At 41.6% G+C, this 24,847-nt stretch overlaps 1 protein-coding gene across 33 annotated transcripts in view; it reads left to right on the top strand.

Annotated features, from left to right (window-relative positions):
* The window catches only part of JAKMIP3 (Janus kinase and microtubule interacting protein 3), a 158,506-nt gene that overhangs the window by 72,187 nt on the left and 61,472 nt on the right, over positions 1-24,847 (top strand). For 30 of the 33 annotated variants that reach the window (XM_065552149.1, XM_065552167.1, XM_065552166.1 and 27 more), the window contains one exon: positions 17,900-18,397. In XM_065552149.1, coding sequence (XP_065408221.1) covers positions 17,900-18,397 — 498 coding nt within the window. Of the gene's footprint in view, positions 1-10,485; positions 10,642-10,678; positions 10,805-17,512; positions 17,591-17,899; positions 18,398-24,847 lie in introns of those variants that run through there. The other 3 variants (XM_065552171.1, XM_065552170.1, XM_065552158.1) reach the window with 3 other exon arrangements.

The following is a 24,847-nucleotide window of genomic DNA, read 5'->3' as shown; positions in this document are numbered from 1 at the left end:
AGTTTGAGTTTAAACATTCAGTACAATTATATTTATGGGCGCTGCTGAAGGAAATTTGTTTTTTTGTAAAAATGAAAGATGCGAGTTTCCTTAGCACCAAACAGCTCCTGGAGTCTGATCCAGCTCCCATTGAAACAAATAGGAGTCTATTGATTTCAATAAGAGTTGGATCAGGCCCTCGTTGAGAAATTGTAAAGATTGTTCTGAACGATTAAATGGCTTACTCATATCACAAGGACACTTGCAGAAGCATGTCAGTTGGATTTAAACACCTACATAAGTGTTATCCTAGATAGGAATCCTTTTTTGAACCAGAGCTATGGAGAGGTGGTTGGAGTAATTGAACTCCCCTAATTTCATGTATATTTTAGTCTCCTGTTTCTTCATTCAGGCTCTTCTGTTAAAAAATAAAAAGCTCTTCCATCACTGTGCTGATGCCTCTGGCATTCTACAGTTATTGTGGAGATGTGTGCCTCAGCTATGTATGATAACTGCAGTACCTATGCCTTAGAGGTACTGCAGTTGTCACAAATTACTGTAGCTGTGAAGTTGTGTAAAATTAATTTCAAAATGAATGTCAAAACCAATTTAAATCAAATTTGATTTTTTTTAGATGTGTGCCCAGGTTAACTGTGTGTGGGAAACTGCAGCTCAGGGTAATTTTTCATGCTATGTTATAATACTGAAAGTCATGATTTACAGCAGTGGTTCTCAACCTTTTTGGGCTCAGGACCCATTTGTAAATGTTTATGGCCTGTCGTGATCAGTAAATAGTCTGGGGGTGGAAGCCCTGGGGTGGTTTCAGTCAGACCCTCCACCCCCCCCCCCCCGGCACTCACCCCACAGTGGCAGTCCCTGCAGCTCCTGTGCTGTGGGGCTGGCTGGGCTTGGCTCTCCGCTCTGGCCGTTGCAACCTCTGGGGCTGCAGCGCCTCTCAGGTTGGCCCCGGCTCTTCTGACTGGACCAAATTTGTGTGAGTGGAGTTGTAACCTGGCTCTTGGGGTTGCAGTGCCACTCACTCTAATTTGGCCTACCCAGAGTCCCATCATCATGATGGCTGGGCTAAACCTGAGTGGTGCTGGGACCCCAGAGACTGCAATGCCTGGAGCAGGGAGGTGAGCTCCGCCAGCCTTATGGGACTGGAGTGCACCCCACCATTGGCATATCCCCGCATAGCTGGGCGTTGTGTTGCAGGTTCTTTCTCCATCTGGCATCCTGTGGCAGTCTCTTTTCCTGTAAGAGAGACAATGTGGGTGAGGTAATATCTTTTATGGACCAACTTCTGTTGGTGAGAGAAACAAGCTTTTGAGCCGCACAAAGCTCTTCTTCAGGTCTGGGAAAAGTACTCCAACCTGAAGAAGAACTCTGGGTGGCTTGAAAGATTGTCTCTCTCAACAACAGAAGTTGGTCCAATAAAAGATATTACCTCACCTTCCTTGTCTCTCTAATATTCTGTGACCAACATGGCTACAACTACACTCTTTCCTGTAACTGAGCCCTCTAGCCTGGTCATATTTAAATCCATCCCATTGTCCTTACAAAAATGTCTTTGGCCCTACCCCTAAGCCCTATGCTCCTCATGCCCTTCTCTCAGGGTTCTCCGTCATCCTTGTTCTCTTCTCCTGCCTCATGGCACTTTACCAGTGGCTGGGAGAAGAACCCTGATCCTCCCAATATACCGAGTTCAAGCCCAGGGACCCTATAACCAGCAGTAAGGGTCTGATCTGCATAACTCCTTGCTGCTATCTCCCTGGACTGCTTTCAGTCTAGTCTTTCTCAGGTCTCCTCCCCCACAATGTTTCTAGCTTCACCCTTCTTTTAGGGGTGGGACTCTCACAGGACCCTCCCATGGAATCACCCAGCAAACTCCAAAACATAAACATAAACTCACTTCTGCCCTCCTTGGGCTTGTCTTTACATCCATCTTTGCTTTCCCCTGCTCTGTTCCCCAGCTGAGTGCATCCCAGATATGACATGACCTGATGGTAATGTAGTCTACACAGGGTTATTAGAGATGCATTATGGTTTCTCATTGACTTGCAGGAAGATTTCTTCTCAATATGTAATAAATCAATAAAGAATAATGAACCAGGATTTTTCAGTTATTACTCATGCTAATCTTTAGAAAGCTTTTAAGATGTGGAAAAATAGGGAACCCCATCCACAGTTTAGTTTTGAAAAATGTAGTAATATTAATCTAAAATTAATAATGAAATAATATCAAAACCCCAGCATAAATATGCAAAAGAGAAGAAATTCATAGTTACCTTTCTAATCTTCAGTGGAAGGTGCATACACAGCAGAAAACTGAGGGGTAGCTGTGGGAACAACTGGCAGCAGTTGGTCACCCTAATTCTGCATGTTCTGGAAATTTGTATTGACACCATTACATAGGTCTTCCATGACTGACAAAACAGACAGCTGATAGAAGTATGTTGGGGATGGTCATGAGCATGGTCTAATGTATATGTGCACACGTGCAACTGTTTGGACTAAGGCAGGAGCCTATTAACACTGCTTCACTGCCTCTATGGCATTCCAGTTCATGGAAAGTGGTGTAGGCCATCTTCCTCACATTAGCCAGAACTTCATAATATCTAGTTGCAGTCCTAGAAGAGAAAGAGACTCCTGTTAGGTGGCATTGTAGTGCTATTAGGATATCATTGGTTTTGAAGGCATAGATTTACTTTTGTACACACTTCACATGAAATCACTGCTCTAAGCATAAGTAAATGAGCTAAGTGCAGGGAATTCCATGGAAGTTTAGGGAAATAGAATTCACCCTTCTCCACCTGGGAGCAGGCTACATGCCATTCTGTGCACTAGAATAGTGGCCACTGCTTCTCCACTCTTGTTACAGCATCTTGTTGGGCTGCTGGATTTGAAGAATCCATGGATTGACTTCCCCCTCCATAGCTCATGGAGCATATGGAGGCCTCTCTGCTCTATATATCCCTGGGGCTTAGGTAGCATGGAAGTAATTGCACAGGCCCTGCACACTAATCATGTTTCCCCTCTATGAATATAATGTAAGCACTGAACCAGTGCAGTAAGGGTAATATGGTGAAGCTGCAGCATTAACACCTCTTTTGCCTAGATCAACAAAGAAAACTCTTGTTTACAGAATTCCTTCTTATTAAGAGTGGCCAGAGTGATTTGATTGCCCCTGAGAGGAGAATTGCTTATTCGCCTTAAATATGGCTAATTCATTTTGCTCAAGAACTGCCTTGAAGTTACTAAAATAGACTTCATTTCAATCTGTGTTTGCGGAATAAACTTCAGAAATAAGAAGCAGTTTTTAATTGAGAGAGAATTTTCAAGTACTTTATTTTTGCTCTGTAAACATTTCTCATTTTGATGTGTTTCTTAATGCTACTTATGTGTGCTGCAGTGATAGTCCATTGGCATTTAAAAAACTCTTGGTATCTCAAAATCTAAAACACTGTGAGCTAAAGGTTTTTTTTTTTTCTTTAAATGGAAAAAAGAACAACTTCTGAAGTGAGATGTTAAACCTGAGCTATTTTAAAAGGTTAGGATCTGTTCCTCAGCTGACGTCAATCAGAGTAGCTCCTTTGAGGTCAATGGAGCTATGCTGATTTACACCAGCTCAGGATTTAACCCACGGATCGGCAACCTTTGGCACGCAGCCCATCAGGGAAATCCACTGGCAGGCCAGCACATCCCTCGGCCCACGCCGCTTCCCACAGCCCCTATTGGCCTGGAACGGCGAACCGCGGCCAGTGGGAGCTGCGATCAGCCAAACCTGCGGATGCTGCAGGTAAACAAACCGTCCTGGCTTGCCAGCGGATTTCCCTGACGGGCCACCTGCCAAAGGTTGCCAATCCCTGATCTAGCCTAACAAGCTAATGCTTCAGTCATTGGAGAAGGTATGTGATCACATATCTGGAGCAATGAACTAACAGAGCTCTTTAAATAGTTAGGAAATTGGTAACTGTGTGCTAAACTAGTGTACTAGACTATATATCCTCCCTGTAGTTTTTAAGTGTAAGTTTATTTTCTAAATCATAACTGATCTGACAACCCAGCAGTACAAAGCATATTTATATTTATCCTCTTCCTCTTTGCAGCCTTTACAAGCCCTCATAGCAATGTGTTTCCAGTCCTCCCTAATGAATATCCATTGTGTCATTGCAGGTGGTATTTATTGGACATTTCTTCTTCCTTCCATGATAACACCAGTCGTGACAAGATAAACAATGCATCTTTTCTTAACGGTTGAAATATACACATATGCAAGGCAACAAATCCAGTAATCACTAATTAAAAAATAAGAAAGATTTTTGGCAGATGTAAGTGATATAAATAAAAGATGTCTGCTATGGATGAGCAATTATATTCCAGAGTTTTGAATAGACAGCATATTTGTAATTCATTGCCATTTAAAATACATGTAGCCTATATTTAATGCTTGCTCCAATATTCTCTAGCAAATTAGGTGTTCAACCAGTTCAACATTATTGCAGCATTGAATTATTTATGTAACACAACAGCATTCCTGGAATGACATTATTAAAACCAAACTATTTGTGTGTTGTGTTAGGAAGTGTTTAAGTGCTAGGTACTGTAGAACAGTGCTTCTACCTTCAATAATTTCATACCGGATGAATCCCCAAAACAGACAGCCAGATAGTCAGTAAAATGGCCTACATTTATTTTAATTTAACTGTTATTTTATTATTGTAATTTTAACTATTTTTTTAGCCTAGAGAATCTTTATTTTCTTGCAGCTAGTTTGTTAGTGTATGTGAATTGATGTCCTCAATGACCTGGTTCTTTGTTAGAAGTGTTGTGGTGTATTTCATAGCATCATAGAAGATTAGAGTTGGAAGAGACCTCAGGAGGTCATCTAGTCCAACCCCCTGCTCAAAGCAGGACCAACCTCAACTAAATCAAAACTTTTTAAAAGTGTGTTAAAATTTTAGGCTGTCATTTTAAATTTCAGTTTTTTGTTTTTTTTTCTAAACCTGTTTGCAGGCGAGAGGGCTCTGTAGGGAAGTGTGTGATCTGGACCTAGCAACAGTCAGTTAAGTTTGCAGCCAGCCAGCCTGCCTAGAGTAAGGTTAGGGTTACCATCTGTCCGGGTTTCCCCGGACATGTCCGGATTTCCCCGGACATGTCCGGATTTTTAAGCTTTAAATGGCCGTCCGGGGGGGATTTCTAATAAAATAGAAATGTCCGGGATTTCCCCCTTCCCCTCATGCAGAGTGCGGCACGGCTGATTGGACGGCTGGGCCTGATTGAAAGCTGCTTGCAGCCACTGGGGCCTCTAGCAGCCAGAGTCCCTTCCCCTCCCCCGCAGAGCAGCGCCAGTGTTTGGCTGCACGTGGAGCCCGCAGCTCTCCCTCGGCCTGGTGGGGGGGCAGGCAAGGAACAGGGAACGGGGGGTTAGATTGGTCGGGGGTTTTTGGGGGGGCTGTCAGGAGAAGGGGGTGTAGAGAGCGGTTGGGGCAGGCAAGGGACAGGGAACGAGGGGTTAGATTGGTCGGGGGTTCTGGGGGGGCTGTCAGGAGAAGGGGGTGTAGAGAGTGGTTGGGGCAGGCAAGGGACAGGGAGCAGGGAGCCTTAGATAGGGGGTGGTGTCCTGGGGGCAGTTAGGGTGGGGGGTGTCTCAGGAGAGGGCAGTCAGGGAACAGGTAGGGGGTAGGGGAATTCTGAGGGGGGCGGGAAGTGGGAGGGGGCGGGGCGAGGACGGCACCCTGTGTCCTCTTTTTTGATTGTTGAAATATGGTAACCCTAAGTAAGGTGGAATGAGTTGTTCCTCACTGCTTTAGGGAGAAGCCTATTTTGTCTCCCTCTGTTTTGGGTAGGGTTGCCAGGCGTCCAGTTTTTGACCGGAATGCCCAGTCGAAAAGGGATCCTGGCGGCTCTGGTCAGCACTGCAGACTGGGCTATTAAAAGTCCGGTTGGTGTAGCAGCGGGGCTAAGGCAGGCTCCCTGCCTGCCCTGGCTCTGCGCATCTCCTGGAAGTGGCTGGCATGTCTCTGCAGGCCCTAGATGGGGGGCAATCAGGGAAGCTCCACGCGCAGCCCCTGCCCTCAGCGCTGGCTCCACAGCTCCCATTGGCCGAGAACCGCGGCCAATGGGAGCCGTGGAGACAGCGCTTGCAGGCCCAGGCAGCATGTAGAGCCCCCTGGCCCCTCCACCTACGGGCCACAGGGACATGGCAGCTGCTTCCGAGCCTGTCGTAGCCCTGCTGCACTGCCGACCGGGAGCTGCCTGAGGTAAGCACCAGCCAGCTGGAGTCCACGCCCTGATCCCCCCTCCTGCACCCCAACCCCTGCCCCAGGTCAGAACCCCCTCCCGCACTCCAAACCCCAGCCCAGAACCCCTCCTCACACCTCAACCTCCTGCCCCAGCCCTGCACCCCAACTCCCTCTCAGAGCCTGCACCCCTGCCCCAGCCCTGAGCCCCCTCCTTCACCCCAAACCCATCATCTCTGGCCCCACCCCAGAGCCCTCACCCCCTCCTGCATCCCAACCAACTGCCTCAGACCAGAGCCTCCTTCTGCATGCTGAACTCCTCATTTCTGACGCCATCCTGGAGCCTGCACCCCCAGCCAGAGCCCTCACCCTCTCCCACACCCCAACCACCTGCCCCAGCCCAGTGAAAGTGAGTGAGGGTGGGGGAGAGTGAGCAATGGTGGGAGGGGGGATGGAATGGGGGGGTGGGACACGGTGTTCAGTTTTGTGTGACTGGAAAGTTGGCAACCCTAGTTTTGGGGCTCATGTGTGTTATCACTGTGAATTCTAAGAAATAAAAGTACTGTTATGCTGCAACCTTCCAGCAAGAGTATTTTACGTTTTTATTTAATTTCTCTATTTGTATGCTATGCGGTGAAACTTAACAGGTGCAGTAAATATCCAATACAGATACAATATCATTATTATTTGTATTACAGTAGTGGTTGGTAGCCCCACTCATATATCAGGGCTCTTTTATGATAGGCAGTGTATCAACAAATAACAAAGAAGTCCCTGCCCCAGAGCTCCCTCAATCTGCATGTCAGATAGGACCAGGTGGAGGATGAAGGGAACAGAGTCAGAGTGGATTAGGAGGGTAAAATAACCACTTATCTAACTAATGCCAGACAGGTTAGATTGGTAGGTATTGCAGCGTTTTGAGGAGAGATTTAAAGAGGCTAAGGTGGTAGCTTGATATATGTTGTTATTGCAATACATATTATTTTATGTATAGGCATTTGGCAAAATGGGGCTTACATTCAACTTCCTGAAAGTACACATAGACAAGAGGAAAACATTCTACACATGAAACACATGCACAATATATGAACTGCTCTAGATGAGAACTTTTGGTCATTTTATAACATGTATTAATATACTTCCATTTAACATGTGTTAATTAACATGATTATTATACATGCTAATGTAGACACTTCAGAAACATTTGTTCCTGGAAACTTACATTTTTTCCTAGTTATGGTTTATCCCTGTAATACTCAGCCTGTCTACTAGAAGGGAGCACAGTCAGGATACCTCTATGCTACACCAACCTTAAGCTTTGTTTTTTGGCTCCCGGTGGTCATTACCAGGGCCGGCTCCAGGCACCAGCGCAGCAAGCAGGTGCTTGGGGCGGCCAACGGAAAGGGGCGGCACATCCAGCTCTTCAGCAGCAATTTGGCAGCTGGTCCCTCGGTCCCTCTCAGAGGGAAGGACCTGCCGCCAAATTGCTGCCAAAGAATGAAGTGGTGGCGGTAGAGCTGCTGCTGAAGTGCCGCCGATCGCGGCTTTTTTTTTTTTCCCCGCCGCTTGGGGCAGCAAAAACCCTGGAGCTGGCCCTGGCCATTATCCACCAACAGAATTTATAGTAGCCCTCAGACTGTTCTAACACAACATCTAGTGCAGGGGTAGGCAACCTAAGGCATTCATGCCGAAGGCGGCACACGAGCTGATTTTCAGTGGCACTCACACTGCCCGGGCCCTGGCCACCGGTCCGGGGGGCTCTGCATTTTAATTTAATTTTAAATGATGCTTCTTAAACATTTTAAAAACCTTATTTACTTTACATACAACAATAGTTTAGTTATATATTATAGACTTATAGAAAGAGACCTTCTAAAGACATTAAAATGTATGACTGGCACGCGAAAGCTTAAATCAGAGTGAATAAATGTAGAGCACACCACTTCTGAAAGGTTGCCGACCCCGATCTAGTGGAAGAAATGCAGAAAGCAGCACTAGGATCAGTATAGTGCTTTATGCCACCTCCACACCCCACCCTGAGCTGTATGTGTTTCCGGAGCTCTAGAGAATCTGGCCTATTATTTAATGGAGGGCTTGTCTCCATGGTTCTGCAATGTAGACTCCAGGGGTGTGAGTTGCAGCGTGCAACTGCCCTATTTGGATTCTGCTAGCACAAGCTAAAAGGTTCCTAGTTAGTTTTAACATTGTTCCATTTCTGTTAACGGTAACTACAGGGCCGGCGCAACCCATTAGGTGACCTAGGCGGTCGCCTAGGGCACTAACATTTGGGGGGTGGTGACCTCAGCGGCCGGATCTTCGGCTGCCCCGGTCGTTGTTGGTATTTCGGGGGGCGGGACCTTCCGCCGCTTCTGTCAGGGGTGGCATTTCGGGGGCGGGACCTTCCGCCATCTAGGGCGGCAAAAAAGCTGGTGGCGCTCCTGGGTAACTAGATACATTTTAGTTTGCATTTGCAGATTCTACACAGGGCAGTTGCAGTGCAATGGTTTAGTCCACGCTGCAACTCATACCCCCATAGTCTGCACTGCAGTGCCATGTAGGCAACATTAGATATTAATACATTTTATCTAAGATACATCCTGCTACATTAGACGTGTGGCTATCCCCTGGATTTATGGGCATTTTGCCTTTAATTACCCAAGAAATGTATTCAGGTATCCAGTATTGTAGCTACACTATTTAATAAGTAGACTGCTTATAATATAAATGAACACATCAACAGTACTACACAGGGCCTTGAGAGGATTTAGACACTTTTCTTTCTCCTTGAGTTCCCCTGCCAGAAGACACAATTGATTATAGGCTGGATTAATGACATACTACTAATAACTTGCACTGTTTTCAAGTTGCAGTAAGCCAAAATCCCCGATTTTAAATGGCACAATTAGTACCTATACAGGAGTTGAGAAAATCTCTTTACTTTTTAGATCATTAATTGTAACTTATAGCTGAATAAACGCAACCACCATACATTGGGCTCAGTTATTATTTACAATGAATTGTACCTTGTTTATATATATTTTACCAAAAATATTTTATAATTAGTTTGGTGGGGGAGAGAGGGGGCATAGTGAAGCAACAAGCTGAATATTCTAGGTATCTTAATTTATTCCAGCAATTTTCTTAAGTGCTGCTGGTGGACCAAATACTGTGATTCATGCTGTAGTTAACAAATATGTCAAATATGTCAAAGTCAGATTAATTACAAAGTAAGATTAAAAGGCTGACACAAAATAAAAAAAATGCATGGTAGGAAATTCAGACATATAGCTTGTCCTCTGCTGAGGTCCCTTTGTGCTGCTGGAATGGAGTTAAAGCAGCCCTATGCGACTGTTGAGAATCCCCTTAGCATAGCTGGCTTAACACTGCATTGGCTCAGTAGTTAGTATTCAACAGTTTTGAATCCAAACTTTTTAATCCAACCAGCTTCGTTGCTTGCTAACTCTGACAGTGTTTTCTAATGCTGTGGAGCAATAGCAGTTTCCCTTTCTAGGTCCAAGCATGGATTTAAGTGCTTTATTGAGTGAGATCCCTAGGTTGCAGATGTAGTGCTTCTTCAGTGATCCAGACTCAATATGCTTGACCTTGTTCTGTTACTGTTTCACCCAAGCTAATGACAGTTCTGAGGAAAGTAGGTATGTACGTGTAGGGAAAACAAATTAAAGCCTGATTCAAAGCCCACTGAAGTCAACAAGAATCTTCCCATTAGCCTTAGTGGGTTTTGGATCCAACCCATACTAATCAGCAGTGTAAAATGCCTTTGCAACCAAATCCTGGTAGCTTCCAGTGGAAATACTTATGCGAGAGAGGCCAGTGGGATTTGGTCTTTGATCTTATATATAGCAAAGGGTTTGCCTAAAGCACTGGTAATTCTCAACATGGAAGTATTTATCTACTGATTTATCTATAGATATCTGACCCAGATGACTTTTTAATACTTTCTTCACAGAGTGAAAAATACTTTTCAAATGTGTTTCTTTATCATTTGATAACATATAATGTTTAATTAGCCTCCATGCTAAATCTAAACTTTTTAATTGCCTTACTTAGACTTTAGTGTTTCTTTGACAAGCATCTTCATTTATTTTTTAACCACCACCCACTTTCTAAAATGTCACAAGGCTGGTTTCTGATGCAATTCCTCCTAGTAGGATGTTGAACTTAATTAGATTGTGATCACTACTACCTGCACTCTTGTTAATTTTGAAACTAACTCCGGTGTGTTACCTAGCCCTAAGGGTTTGTCTCTATAGAGATCTTGCATTGTTTTAACTAAAGGTGTGATATTAAACCAATTTAGTTAAATCCAAGCAATTTCTGTATGTAGGCCAAGCCTAAACTGAGAATAGCCTCTGCTCTTTTTTGCTCTACAACTAGATGTGCCAAGAAGCACTCATTTAAGGTAAGAAATTGCTTCTCTACAATTTGTTGTACTTGTCAATTTATATGCAGGTAGCTTGCTCTGTATGTTTGAGAACAAGCTAACTGAACATTCTTGTAGGATAATTTGATCAAAGTAAGACACTAAGGTTAGGTAAACAATGTTGAATCCAGTTTGTTTGCAGGTGAGTACTGAGGCAGTATTTAAAAGCAGTAATTGTAATTTCAGAATGTTGTTTATGGGGATCTGTTAAGGGTAGCCTGCTGTCAATTCAAATTACTACAAACTGATTTCACAAGCTTTTTATTACAGCCTGCACTATGCCTACCAATGGGAGCACTGCAGAAAAAATACAAGCCACAAACAGTTTTATTTTTACTATTTTTTAAATGGATTGCTAACATTTAAAAAATCCTAGCTTTTAGTTAATTAATATTTTACCCACAGTGTGCTGTTTGGTCACCAGCCTTATATTTTTTTGTCCAGATAATGAGCCATAACGTACATGCTCACGTAATAATAATGTATTAATAAAAATAATCAATACTTCATTTTAATGCCTTGTCATTAAACTTTTGCATTCAGTGGAGTGTGAATCATGTAACGGTTTAATGGATCATAACAAATTTATGTCATTTATGTATAGTCTACTTCTCTAAAATTGTATTGTAATGTACCATTTATTAATATATGGAAATCAAGGGCAATAGCTGACAATTAATAGATAATTATTACCAGTACAGTTCTAATTCTGTTGGTACTTCCTTGTATTAACTTAATCATTAGTATTAATCATTAAATTACCCACAAAGGCAGGTTAATAGAGTAACCTTTTATTTTTATTATTGTGATTTGTTTTAGTCATTTTCTGCTGGGATTCTTTCCTCTATTTCTACCTATGGAAAAAAATGACACAGAGACTTGAGTTAATAATTGCTGTAAAATATTCTGATCCCTGTTCCTCAAAGCTATATTAGTAAATATTATTTATTATTATTATTATTATTTATTTCTTTATGTTTGAATGTAGAGACCCAACACTTTGCTTGTGTGTTGTCTGTCTATCACTGTTTGTCTTGCCCATTTAGGGCCTGATTCAAACCCCATGTAAGGTAATGGAAGTCTTTCAATAGATTTCAATGGTGTTTGGTATTGAGACTGTAAGGTTTTCAGTCAGAAACCATCTAATAGTCTGTGTTTTCACCCTGGGCTACAATCCATTGAGATCTCTTAAACTAAGCCTAATTACTATGTGATAGGAATCCTTCTAGGAACCTCCTTTCTTCCTTAGCAACTCTTTGCTAGGAGAAGACTCTCGTTTGTTTGCTAGGAAACTGCTAGTATTAAAGATTCTGGGATGCTCCCAGGCCCCTTAGTTACTAAGTTGATAACAGCAAGTCTGTTTCCTGACCTTATGTAATTTTAGACAGGGCATAAACAGGCCTATATGAAAAATATTTTCAACTTCTAAGCTGGGAAATTTTAAAATGATGATAAACTCTGGAGTGATGCCTCGCTTTTGTGGGTATTATCTATTACTTATTACCCACAACCATTATTTTTTAACCCTGAAGCATGTCTGGTTACTGGTTTTAACAAAAATGACTACATGAACTGTAGTCCCTCTTCCAATCACTCTCTTGTGACCTCCAGTAAAATAGGATTGAACTCAGCAGGTCTAAAAAGGTGAAAGGTTTGGTTCAGATAAACACTTATCAGTTTGGGCTGTTATCTGAATTTTATCTCTTTGGGCTACGAAACTGGGCTGGAAATCTGGTTAGAATATGCTTTCTTGTGCAATCTCCAGCGCTTCCGCCTAGAAACCAGAAATGCAGTGATATGCAATCTTGAAAACAGCAGGGAAAAAGAGAACAACCTTTTTGGTTAACCTCAAAATTGGTTGGGTCATGTTCTGGGTGGAAAGACTGTGCTTGAAATGGAGAAGTGAGGTTGCAGAAGTTTATGCCATGTCTGCATTTCTCACTGCTGATAGTTGGGAAAGTTGTTGATTCAGATCACCATGCTTGCAGGTACGTGGGGGTAATGCCATAACTCTTTGTTCAGTTTGATCACTGGCACCTGGGAAGCAAGCGGATTTGTTATTTCGTGTGATGCAGTTTGTCCATTTCTACTCATAACAGAGTTTGTCGGTATCCCTGCAAACTTTTTAATAACAGGGCATTACAATTTTAACAATAGGTAGGAAAAATTGCACTCTTAGAGTAAATATAGTTTTCCCTTTTATCAGCAGTTTATCACTTACAATCTGCATCAGTTTATCATATTTTAGTAGGCTGAGGGGAGTGGAATACAAAGAGAGACTGAGAGCTTTTACAGTTTCCTTTCATACTTCTAAGGATGAAATATTGCTCTTTAAAATTTTTGAATTAGCATGAAGACCCCAGCAAATCTTTAACATCATAATGTGCATCGGATATAATTTCTGTTCCGTTGCAGCAAATTGGAATGCATTTTCTAAGGAATTAAGATATGATTATGACATTTCCTCTTTTTTTTTTTTTATGTATTTTTGGGTACACTTATAGCCACTGACATCCCAGCTGAAAAACAAACAAAAAAAACCCATTAGAATAGTTGTGGAGAAATTCACAGTACAAGAAGCTAGTGTTGGTTTTGTTGGGCTCTTTCTCCTTGTAAAAGTGTCACAATATAGAGGATGATAATAATACTTTGCTCTTCTACAAATCCTATTATTTAAAGAGTTTAACAAATACTAACATGTCTGTGTCACAGTTCAGGGCAACTTCCCCTGTGTTTGCTCTAAGTGGTCCAGCAAGGGCACGCACTCTCAGGCTTTCAGCTGCCCAGCTATTGCCTTTCTTGAGAAGAGACCTAGGCCTCGCTCCCTTCTGCCCGGGCTATTTCCAGACCGTACAGTTCCTTGCCTTCAGTGTGTTATTCCCAGCAGAGAGTGGCTGCCCAGCACACCTGCTTGTTTCCTCTTCAGAGATGGGAGGCTTGTCTATGGGAGCTTACAGCAGCACAGCTGTACCAATGCATCTGCGTTGCTGTAAGATCTCTCTTGTAGCCACTCTATGCCAACGGGAGAAAGCTCACTCATTGACATAATAAAACCACCTCCACGAGTGGCGGTAGCTATGTAGGCGGAAGAAGCTCTCCCGCCAACATAGCGCTGTCTACACTGGCCCTTCTGTCGGTGTAACTTATGTCGCTTGGGGGTATGTGTTTTTTCACACCCCTGAGTGACATAAGTTATACCGACAAAAGTGGTAGTGTAGACAAGCCCTAACAGAGTGATTGTCAACAGGTATAAGTTATTCAAACAGCACAGCATAGAACCTACATACGTGCTATGAAACTTACCAGACAGCATCCCAACTCTAAGGTGGGCTCTGGCAGGAGCAGTCCTTCAGCACCCACCCATGGGCTTTCCTTTGTGGTCACAAGTTCATCACAGGTTCGGCTTAGAACAAGCACACTCATAACACATTTAGTCCATTCTTTATACAGTTCAGGGGTCTTTGATCTGGAGTTTCTAGGAGCAGGTAATTAGTAGACAATGGATTTTTTCTCTCCAGGGCATAGCTTCAAAAGGGTGGATTCAAAGGGGTCATTTGCATTTCCCTCATTCCCAAGGTATTTCCTTTATATGCATTGTCCCTAAAAAGTCAATTGAAGTTCCTAACATTTACATTGGTCAAGTCCCTAGAAAAGTTACATACAATCCTACAATAACACACACACAATTACATGTTCAGTGCAATGGATCCCAGAGGCACCAAACCCAATTCAACATGGTTTAACTTTATAGAATTAAATGTATCTTAATTCCATAAGGTTTGTTCAGGATATAGCAGGATACCGTCAGTCTGTCACAGTCAGCAACTAGTGAAAGGGAGCTATATCTCAAATGGAATACTGAGCTGTTCAATAGTCCATTACAAGACTACACAACATGTTAGGACTGGAGGTGAAAAATACTGTATCCAAACTATGAAGGAAACGTAGATAGTATTTTAATTATATTAAGTTTGAATTTCGCTCCAACACCAAGTTTAGCATCCCCCACCCCACACACATTAATGATATTTGAAAATGTCCATGAAAATTGTTTGACAGAATATTGGGTTTTTGATCAAATGAATTTTTCTGGCTAAAAGTGTTTTGTTTCTGAGAAAATTTAGACATTTTGATGAAAAACCAAACACCCAAAACCCAAAAAGTTTTCAGTTTTTGGCTGCAAATTTTTGGCCAGAACCACAAACTTTTCAGTTCAGGAATGTTGACATGTTTTGACATTTCTGAATTAAGGTTTTGCTTTAAGTCTGTTCAACAGTAAACTATTCTCCTAAGCTTCTGGGAGAGCGTCATGGGATTTGTAGTTCAGATGTCTCATGTCTCTATTCTCCTCTATAGGCCTGGCTCCCCACTCATACTACATCTCACATGATGCACTACAGCCATGTGACTCCCACAATGCACTGTGACAGGTCAGCAAGAGAGAGGCTGTGGTGTGTCATAGGGGATGTTGACAAGCCAAGAAGCACAGCCCATAGGGGAGAATTGGGAGTCAAAGATCCTGGAGAGCACCCCCTCCTGGTCACCCACTAGGACTGCTGTGAGTGGGATCCATGCCTCTGAGCTAAGGATCCCCTGGGGTATGTTAAGCTTCTAGGGCTTCAGCCCTGCTGCTTTCCCTTGGCCTCTCTAGCACATTTCCTGGGCATTGAATCCCAGTTTGCTACTTCTTCTATAAAATGGGGCTCCTCAGCCCACCTGGCCTAGGCCCAGGACCTATACTGACTTCTGAGATACCTCAATTACTTAAACACACCGCTTTCCCAGAAATTTACCACAAAGGTGTGAAACTTCTGGTTTAGTTTTAACTCTATCAAGGGCACGCGGCACTTGTGAAGCAGTTAACATACAGAGAAACACTTTGCTCAGAGTCTAACCCCTTTATGCTCTTCATTACTTTATCGTGTAAAGCACAGGAGAGTACAGATCATACAAAATAATAAACATTTGAAATCCCAATGTCTTTTATTTTCTATCTCACCCTTTTCTTGGGAGCCCTTGGGGAACTATCTGGGTCTGGGAAGGCAGGCAGGTGAGATGTCCCCTCCTCACTCAGACTGTTGCATGATAGCTGGTCTCTCTCCCTCCTGGAGCCCCTTCCCAGCTTCTGTGACTTTGTGTTCTCCTGACCCAGGCTTCCTTTTTCTGTTTGTTCCCCTATACCAGTGTGTTTCTTTATTTTAAACCCATCCTGGTTACCTGGCCTCTTTTGTTCTCCCGGTAACTTTCCACTGCTTCCACCTTCCCCACTCCCTCAGGGGAATCAGCTAAAGTATTTTTTCTAAGGATGCAAGTCATCCATTGTCCCAAATGTTTGAACCTGAATATGTTCAACAAGTCCCAAGCACCTTCTGTTGAATCTGTCGGGGCATACACGCTACAGAACTTGTCAGCAGTAGTGGACTACATACATATAGACACTCATGACACAGCAGTTTTTCATAATACAACTTCATAATATCAATCAGAATGCATAAGTTTTACAGACATAGCCCCAGTTTCATCACAAGGGGCACAAACTAAAATTCCCGTGAGGCACCTCAGCAGTGTAGGTGAACACAGTTTAATGTCAAACTGACCCAAATTGAAATGTTTTGATTCAGTTTCATATACTGAAATATTTTGACTTGGGTCAGCCTGACCTGAAATAACATGTTTCATTTAGATTTTCCTGATGGAAACTTTCCGTTTTCATCCAAACTCATCAGTTTTCAGGTTTTTTACAAAAAGTAAAAATTTTCCGCTGGGGGGAAAAAAGAAGTGTTTTCCAATCAGCTTAAGTCACACCTGTCAAAAATTTTAAATGAGCAAAAGTAGTCAGCAGCTTGGAGTTTTCGTATGATTGAAAATAGTGGGTGCCCTTTCAAAGATTTGTGGTTAATTTTAACTGTGGAGCTTCCATTGACTTTCACCAAGGGTAAGATTAGGGATGGTTGAGTTCATGAATCAGAACCATTCCAAATATTCACCCAAAACTTGAACAGAAACCAAATTTAACTTAGTTTTTAAAGAAATGGGCTATTTTTTAGACATATATTTGTTTTTCTGTTCTTAGTTCCAGCTGGAACCAGTAGTGAAAATGCCAAGATCATACAAGAAAGATTGTTTGCATGTTTCCAGCCCAATTTTGGAGACTAAAGATGTTTGGATAATTTAAATGAGAATCAGATTTTTAGATTCCTTATCTAAATTGAACCTCTAAACCATGAGGTTCACCCATCGGTAGTGTTTGTGCATACAGGAACGTGTGCACACACTCACACAACTCAATAGCACATTTGCATAAACTTAAGAGAAGGGGGGAAGAATGAAAGGAAGGAGGTTTTTAGCCAGTGCTTACTTTCAGTGTAACGACCAACCTCATTAGAAAGTACTGGTCATGCTTTTAGGGGCCATATTCCTTATCACAACTGATTGCGGTGATGATTTTAGCTGAATATATAGGAATTACAAAGCAGACATGACACTTGTCTGGGCTTCTGGATCATCTGCATGAGACAATGGGTCTATGTGGTACTAAGACTAGAAGTGTTCACAAAGAAGTGTTTATGTTGCAAATAGAATTGACTATTATTAGCTGAGAGTCCCACCGACTAAGTCATCTATCTGAATTTCAAAACTAGGACTGGTTGTAATAAGCTCTTAAAACTCCTTAAAAGGATCAGCTATATTTTTAACCAAAGATTATGACACCAAAATAAAACATTTTCCTAAAATTCTGAAAAAGCCTTTTCCTCCCCAGGAAAATATTGTAGTGTAGATTTTGTTTAGCTTTATGAACAATTAGCTTGTGTCTAACGATTCTAAATATATTGTATTCCCTCATTTTAAGGCTATTTCTTGCATAAAGGTGTTTGGTGCAGTGAAGTCTATAGTAAACCAGTGGATATTTCTTCTGGACATCAAAGGAGTTAAGTACCTGAGTTCAGTAATCTGATTTTCATCTGAAACCATTGGAGAAAGGAACATTCACCACATAATAGAGCGATGGATCATAAAATATGAAACAAATACCAAATAAAGTCTAATTCTATGTATGATATAGCACACTGCAGTAGGTTTGTGTTTTGAGCTAATAAACAATTATATAACTCTAAATTACAAAATTATGAAATGACAACTCCCATTATATGTTCCCCACATTAGAATACAGAGACTCCCACTAAAAGAATTATTTTGTTTGCAAAAACCTGTATCTTTTTTTTAATTCTCTTTTTAGATCAGCAAGTTGGAAAGAGAGAAAAACCAAGAAGTTAAACAGATCAAAGAGCACGAACAGCATAAAAACACAGTCTTGGTAACGGAACTTAAGGCCAAACTTCATGAAGAGAAAATGAAGGAACTCCAAGCTGTTCGAGAAGCACTTTTGAGACAGCATGAATCTGAGCTTCTTAGAGTCATAAAGATTAAAGATAATGAAAACCAGAGATTACAGGGCCTTCTTAATGCTGTACGAGATGGGGCTCCTGATAAGGTTAAAACAGTGCTTTTCACAGAAGCAAAAGAGGAGGCCAAGAAAGGGTTTGAATCTGAGAAAATAAAAATGCAGCAAGAAATTTCAGAACTTAAGGGGGCTAAGAGACAAGTGGAGGAAGCCTTAACTTTGGTCATTCAAGCTGACAAAATTAAAGCAGCAGAGATAAGGAGTGTGTATCACTTACACCAAGAGGAAATCAGCAGGATCAAGAGAGAGTGTGAAAGAGAAATTCGCAGACTGGTATGTGTTGATGTAAATATATATGCTTTTTGGTTTTGTTTGTTTTTGGTTTTTTGGCCGTTAAAAAAGAGCTCTGGGCTGGAGTAATGGTTCAGATGCACATGATTGGGCATCCAAACTTTTGGGTACTTATTCAAGCAGGATCTGACTTTTTTGAGGTTCACCCATCACAATGACAATGTCTAAAATGAGGTTTTCTAAATACATAGGCTAAATTTTTAACATGTTTTTACAGCATTCTTTCTGCCACTAAGGTGAGTGCTGCACAAAGTTTGTCAAATGCTTGGAACAAACATTCTGTTAATACAGATAAGGAAAATCCTGCAAGATGATTGTTTCTCAGCTCTCAGAAATTTAGTTCAAGGCTTTTCCTTGTTGTGCTGCAGCATCATGTGTTTAAATTATAATTTCTGTTCCAGAAGGATAGCTGCTACATATCACGGGTGAGCAATATGGTGGCTTTGAAACCAGTAAGTTTCACAAAGCTGTGAACAGAAATGGGCTGAAATCCTAATACCATCTGTCTAAATTCACCCTTGTTATCTTTCAGTTTGGTGTAGATTTAACTACTCCGTGCCTGCAGAATGGATAATGGGTACATAAAAGAAAAGGGAAAAGTGTTATGCAAATTTCCCTGCACCAATCCACATTGCAAATCTTATCCACAATGTGGTTCTCTTATCTACTGAGTAAATTTCTGTTCTATTGAATAGTCTGCACTTCTTCCTCTTATGAAAGTCCCACTTACGTGAATGGGAGTTCTGTGCATGGAACAGAGGTTGTTATTTATTATTATTATTTATTATTATGAGTATTAGCACTTAGCCTCTAGAGCCTCCAGTATAGATGGAGGCCCCATTTTGCTAAACACTGTGTAGACATATGCAGTATCCACTGTGCAGGTTAAAGATGCGATTGTTTTCAGAAGCAAACACATTTGCATTAATTATTTTGTACTCTGTGATTCTTTTAACCACTTTTCCTCAGAAAAGCTCTTTTTGAGTCCCTTTATTATGTGATTGGCACTGGGTGGAATAAAGTAATTGCAGTTGATCAACTCATGGTATAGAAGCTCAGAATATTTCAGTGGGTAAAAATATTAATCCCAGGTAGCAAAGTATGTATCTTTCTTCTCAAACTGTTGGAAGCACGTCTCTAAAATACCTGTTTAGTACAGCTGCAAAATGTGTTACTTTCCCCTGAAGAAAATCAGAGTTGAAGCCAAGTTGACCTCCAAAGGAGTTGGTGGAAAGAGAATGCTAACAACTAAGGAAAAGTATAGGACCATTGCAATTATAGACAGATAACTATGAATTTATAAATTGCTAATAGCCAATGAGTGATATGGTAGAAAAATAAGAATTTCCTACTCCTTTTGAAGTACTGGTAGTTATCCCACTAAACTTCAAATTGGGTTGAAAAATAAAGCACAGTCAGAGTAGTTTCAATAGAGGGCCGCCCAGAGGATTCAGGGGGCCTGGGGCAAAGCAATTTCAGGGGCCCCTTCCATTTAAAAAAAAAGTTGCAATACTATAGAATACTATATTCTCATGGGGGGCTCCTGCGGGGCCCAGGGCCTGGGGCAAATTACCCCACTTGCCCCTCCCCCTCTGGGCGGCCCTCTTTCAATACAAGGGTTTTAGTGTCAATCCTTCTGAGGATCTCTTCATGTCAGTAGAGACACAGCATGGTAATAGCAGACCATTTCTCCATCTTGTGTAACATAGAGTTTAAGTAGCTTGTTATGCATTATCAAATTTGTGCCAAGTTTCTTACATTGTCTGTGTCATTGTAGAGTACCTAAACACTATACCCATATGTTAAGTTAGTACTGTATTAACCAGGATCCTTTGAAACACCTACTTATGTGCCAGGTAACTCAGATTTGCCATCTGAGCCCATCTCAATGAATTGTGACACATCTAAAACTCATTTTTAATAATGAGTGTTGTATTGATAGACTGTTCAATTATTGATCATGAAAGCATGAGACTAAGGATATTAAAATGCTTTTCCACTTTTAAAATGTGGTGGATAGGCCAGATCTGACTTAGATGGGCAATTCATTGGATTTTTTCAGTCTTTTAAAATTAGAAATTTTGAAATGAAGGTCAAATATAATGAAAATCAAATATTTTCATGTAATTAATGAATTTCACCTAACTTGTTAGTGTGCCCTCAGAGTTAGTGTGCATTCAGACTCAATCTTGTATTTTTATTTATTTGCTATAATGTTGATAATGAACCCGAGTCAGCAAAGCAATTAACAGTGGGGTTAGATTGAGCATCTGGTTTAGTCCCATTGAAGTCAATTCTTAAATTGAAACATAAAACTAGTGTTTTGCTGCATTGGAACCAATATTCTTAGCATTGTATAAGGCACAAAAAAGGCATAGTCTTTGCCCTGACAAGCTCATAGTAAGATGTTAATGGGACTTTGAATGGAATTGTCATTCCTTAAGTACCTGCTCAATACTGGAACAGAGATTTTTCCATGAAGTCTACTTTCTCTGCTGTTCCTTGTGTCATGTGTCTAGATTACCCCATTGTTAGAAGGACACCTTTCATGTGCTCCAAATACGGATTCCACAACAACAAAACCTCAAAACTCTCTAAAGGAAACAAAATCCCAATTCATCTTGTGCCATTCATCTCTATGTCTGATTGTATGTTTGTACTATTGCCAGGGCCGGCTCTAACTTTTTTGCCGCCCCAAGCAGCAAAAAAAGCGCCGCCCTGCAGTAACACCCCCCCCCTCGGAGTGCCACGCCACCAAAACCCCCTCCCCCTCGGAGTGCCGCGCCGCCAAAACCCCCTCCCCCTCGGAGTGCCGCGCCTCCGTCGAACCCCTCCCCGCGGAGCGCTGCGCCACCGAACACCCTCCGCCGAGCTGCCGGAACCCCCCTTCCCACCGAGCGCCGCGCTGCACTGCCCCCCGCCACCCCAAGATTGGCCTCCCTTTACCAGGTGCTGCCCCAAGCACGTGCTTGGTTGCCTAGTGCCTGGAGCCGGCCCTGACTATTGCTGATCAGCAGTGTATGTCACATGCCAGCTTCCTCGTTTGTGGTCAACTGGAAAGGAGGGAGGGTGGGGGGTTGAGGGAAAGTAAACAAATTTAGAAACATTTTGTCAGACAAAGTAGAAAATATTTGCAGTAAAAATGATGGAGAGAGGTAAATAACGGGGTCCCCCAAGGATCTGTACTTGATATATATATTTACATTTAGCCAGATTAAAATGCAAGTGCTCTGTGTCAATGACCTATCCTCGGGGTGAAAGTAACTTAAATGACTTACCTGTACGCAGGGCGGCTGGGGTCCTGGGCAAGGTGCAGAGGGTGGCTCTGGGTCCCCGGAAGGCGCGGGGCCTTGGGCGGAACGGGCGGGGCTGGGGCCAAAGTCCCCCAGCCAGCCCTTCAGCGCTGCCTGGCCCATGTCACCTGGGGCTTTGGCAGCGATTTAAAGGTCCTGGGGCTCCTGCCGCAGGCACGGTGGCAGCCAGGAACCCCGGGCCTTTTAAATCACTGGGCCCCGGGGCAGCTGCACCTTTTGCCTCCCCCTTACCCCCCACATCAGCGACCCTGCCGGTACGGTCGACTGTGTACTGGTGGCCACTTTCTTACCAGTACGCTGGACCAGACCAGACCGACTTACTTTCACCTCTGCCTATCCTCTTAATCATTTACCTTCTCCCAATTTTTTTCTCGTTTCTCTAAGTTTATCAATGATGATTTTATGTTTTCTTCCAAGTCATTGGTAAAAATGTTAAATAGTGTAGGACAAAGAACGAATCCTTGTGGGACCCCACTAGAAAAACCATACCCATTTGATAATGATTCCCTGGTACAATTACATTTTGAGACCTATTGGTTAGCTAGCTTTTAATCCATTTAACGTATGCCATTTTAATTCTGTATCTTTCTATCTTTTTTTAAATCAGACTGTTGTGTGGTCAAGTCAAATGCTTTACCAAAGTCTAATGATATCACATCAGCAGTATTACCATTATAAATCAAAATTGTAATCTCATCAAAAAAGTTATCGAGCCAGTTTAACAGGATCTATTTTCTATACACCCATGTTGACTGGCATTAATTACATTACCCTCCTTTTAATTTTTTATTAATATACTCCCTTATCAGCTGCTCCATTATCTTGTCCAGGATCAACATCTGACTGACAGGCCTGCAGTTACTCAGGTCATTCCATTTACATATTTTAAATATTGGCAAAACATTAACTTTCTTTCTGTCTTCTGGAAGTTCCCTAGTATTTCAAGACTTATTGAAAATCAACATTAATGGTCCAGAGAGCTCCTCGACCAGCTCTTTTAAAACTCTTGGATACAAGTTATCCAGATCTGCTTATTTAAAACTGTCTAACTTTAGTAGCTGCTGTTTAACATCTTCCTGAAATACTAGTAGACTGTTCTCATATGATATGAATATATCTGTTTTTCCCCAAATGAAGAACAGAAATATTTATTAAACACTTCTGCCTTTTCTGTATTATCATTGATAATTCTACCATATCTAATAGCATTTTTAGGACTCTGTTTGTTCCTAATATACTTAACCACTCCTTCTTATTGTCCTTAACTCTGCTGGCCATAGATTCTGCCCTTTTGCTTCCCTTATCAATTTTCCACAATTTCTATCTTCTGATTAATATTCATTACCATCAACTTATCCTATCTTCTATTTGGTGTTTGTGTGTATATATATACTTTTTATAGCTCCCTTCACTTTTCCTCTAACATAGGTTGTTTTTTAAATCAAGTCAGCCTTCTTCCTTGACTGTGGCTTTTGGGGCATCTAATAAAGAGTTTTTAAACAAGTTTCTGATTAAATTTGACCTCCCAGCTGACATGGCTCACAATTATTTTCAGCTTTGTAAAACTGTCCCCTTTAAAGCGCCAAGTGTATGTACCACTGGTCTGGACTTCATTCTGTTTTTACATTATTAATATGGTCAAGTCATGATCACTTGTACCTAAGTTACCATTAATTTGTAGTTCTCCAATCAGTTCCTCTTTATCTGTCAAGACAAGGTCAGATATAGAATTCCCCTATGTTGGATGCTACACTTTTTGAGTTAGGAAATTGTCATCTATAGTATTTAGAAATTCCAAGATAGGATCTCTGCCTTTGCAATTACTGTATATAAATGTTTTCATTTATTAAACCAGTTGCAAAGAAAAAAAAAAGTATAATGCAAGTCCTAGAAGTGATTGTGCATACCAAAAATCATGAAACAATATGTTTTTCACTTCATAAATTAAATATTGTTAATAGTAACATAGACATTGTATAGTATATTATGAGCTGGATCTTTCGCTGCTGTAAGTCAACACAGGTCTAGAGATTTCTGTGGAGCTATGCCATTTTACACCTGCTGAGGATCTGGGCCTATAAGTTTCGAGATTTAAAAACTAATATGCATTTGTTCTGAAGGGTCTCCTATGGTGCAGGAAGCTATTGGTAGTTTGCTGTGATAGCATATATTGCTTTACTGAAATAAGCCATGGATCATATTTAGGTACGGTTTCAATTAACCAAAGTATACATTTGTTTTCTAACGCAATTCCTAGGTGATATTTTTCAGTTGTTTTTAAGGGCTTGGTCCTGTTTAGTACTGACCAACCACAACACTCCCTGAAGTCAGTGTGCCATATTAAATTCTCAGCCTCTAAATTGTGATTTTAAAATAGATCAGTGTGTCAAAACAAGACTCCAGGGAAAGTATAACTTGAGAAGCACTCAGAAGTGAAAGAATAGCATTCCCGTAAGTCATGAAGGGTGATGCTAAATGAGCATGCCATATTCTCTCAGCATTTCTTCCTCCAAGGATTATATCCTGATTTTTTTTTTCAGAGGCACCACATACTAATCATTCCTGTCAATGTGAGATGAAGGCAATTGGACTTCAGAAAATTATGTAATTAGTGTATTAACAATATAAGTGGCTAAGAAAATGAGAGTGTGAAGGCAGAATGTAGGTAGTTGTGGGGGTTAGAGGTACCAGGCAAATATTATTTATGATTTTGAAGCACTTGGAGGGGAGGAAGGTGACCTGGAACAGTCAACATGGATTCACCAAGGGCAAGTCATGCCTGACTAACCTGATTGCCTTCTGTGATGAGAAAACTGGCTCTGTGGATATGGGGAAAGCAGTGGACGTGGTATATCTTGATTTTAGGAAAGCTTTTGATACAGTCTCCCACAGTATTCTTGCCAGCAAGCTAAAAAAGTATGGCTTGGATGAATGGACTATAAGGTGGATAGATTGTCAGGCTCAATGGGTAGCGATCAACAACTCAATGTCTGGTTGGCAGCCCGTATCAAACTGAGTGCCCCAGAGGTTGGTCCTGGGGCTGGTTTTGTTCAACATCTTCATTAATGATCTGGATGATGGGATGGATTGCACCCTCAGCAAGTTTGTGGATAACACT

This window comes from Chrysemys picta, chromosome 7 (assembly GCF_011386835.1).
Source record: "Chrysemys picta bellii isolate R12L10 chromosome 7, ASM1138683v2, whole genome shotgun sequence".
NCBI lineage: Eukaryota > Metazoa > Chordata > Testudines > Emydidae > Chrysemys > Chrysemys picta.
The sequence above is the reverse complement of the archived record's forward strand: the minus strand, read 5'-3'. Positions and strand labels throughout refer to the sequence as shown.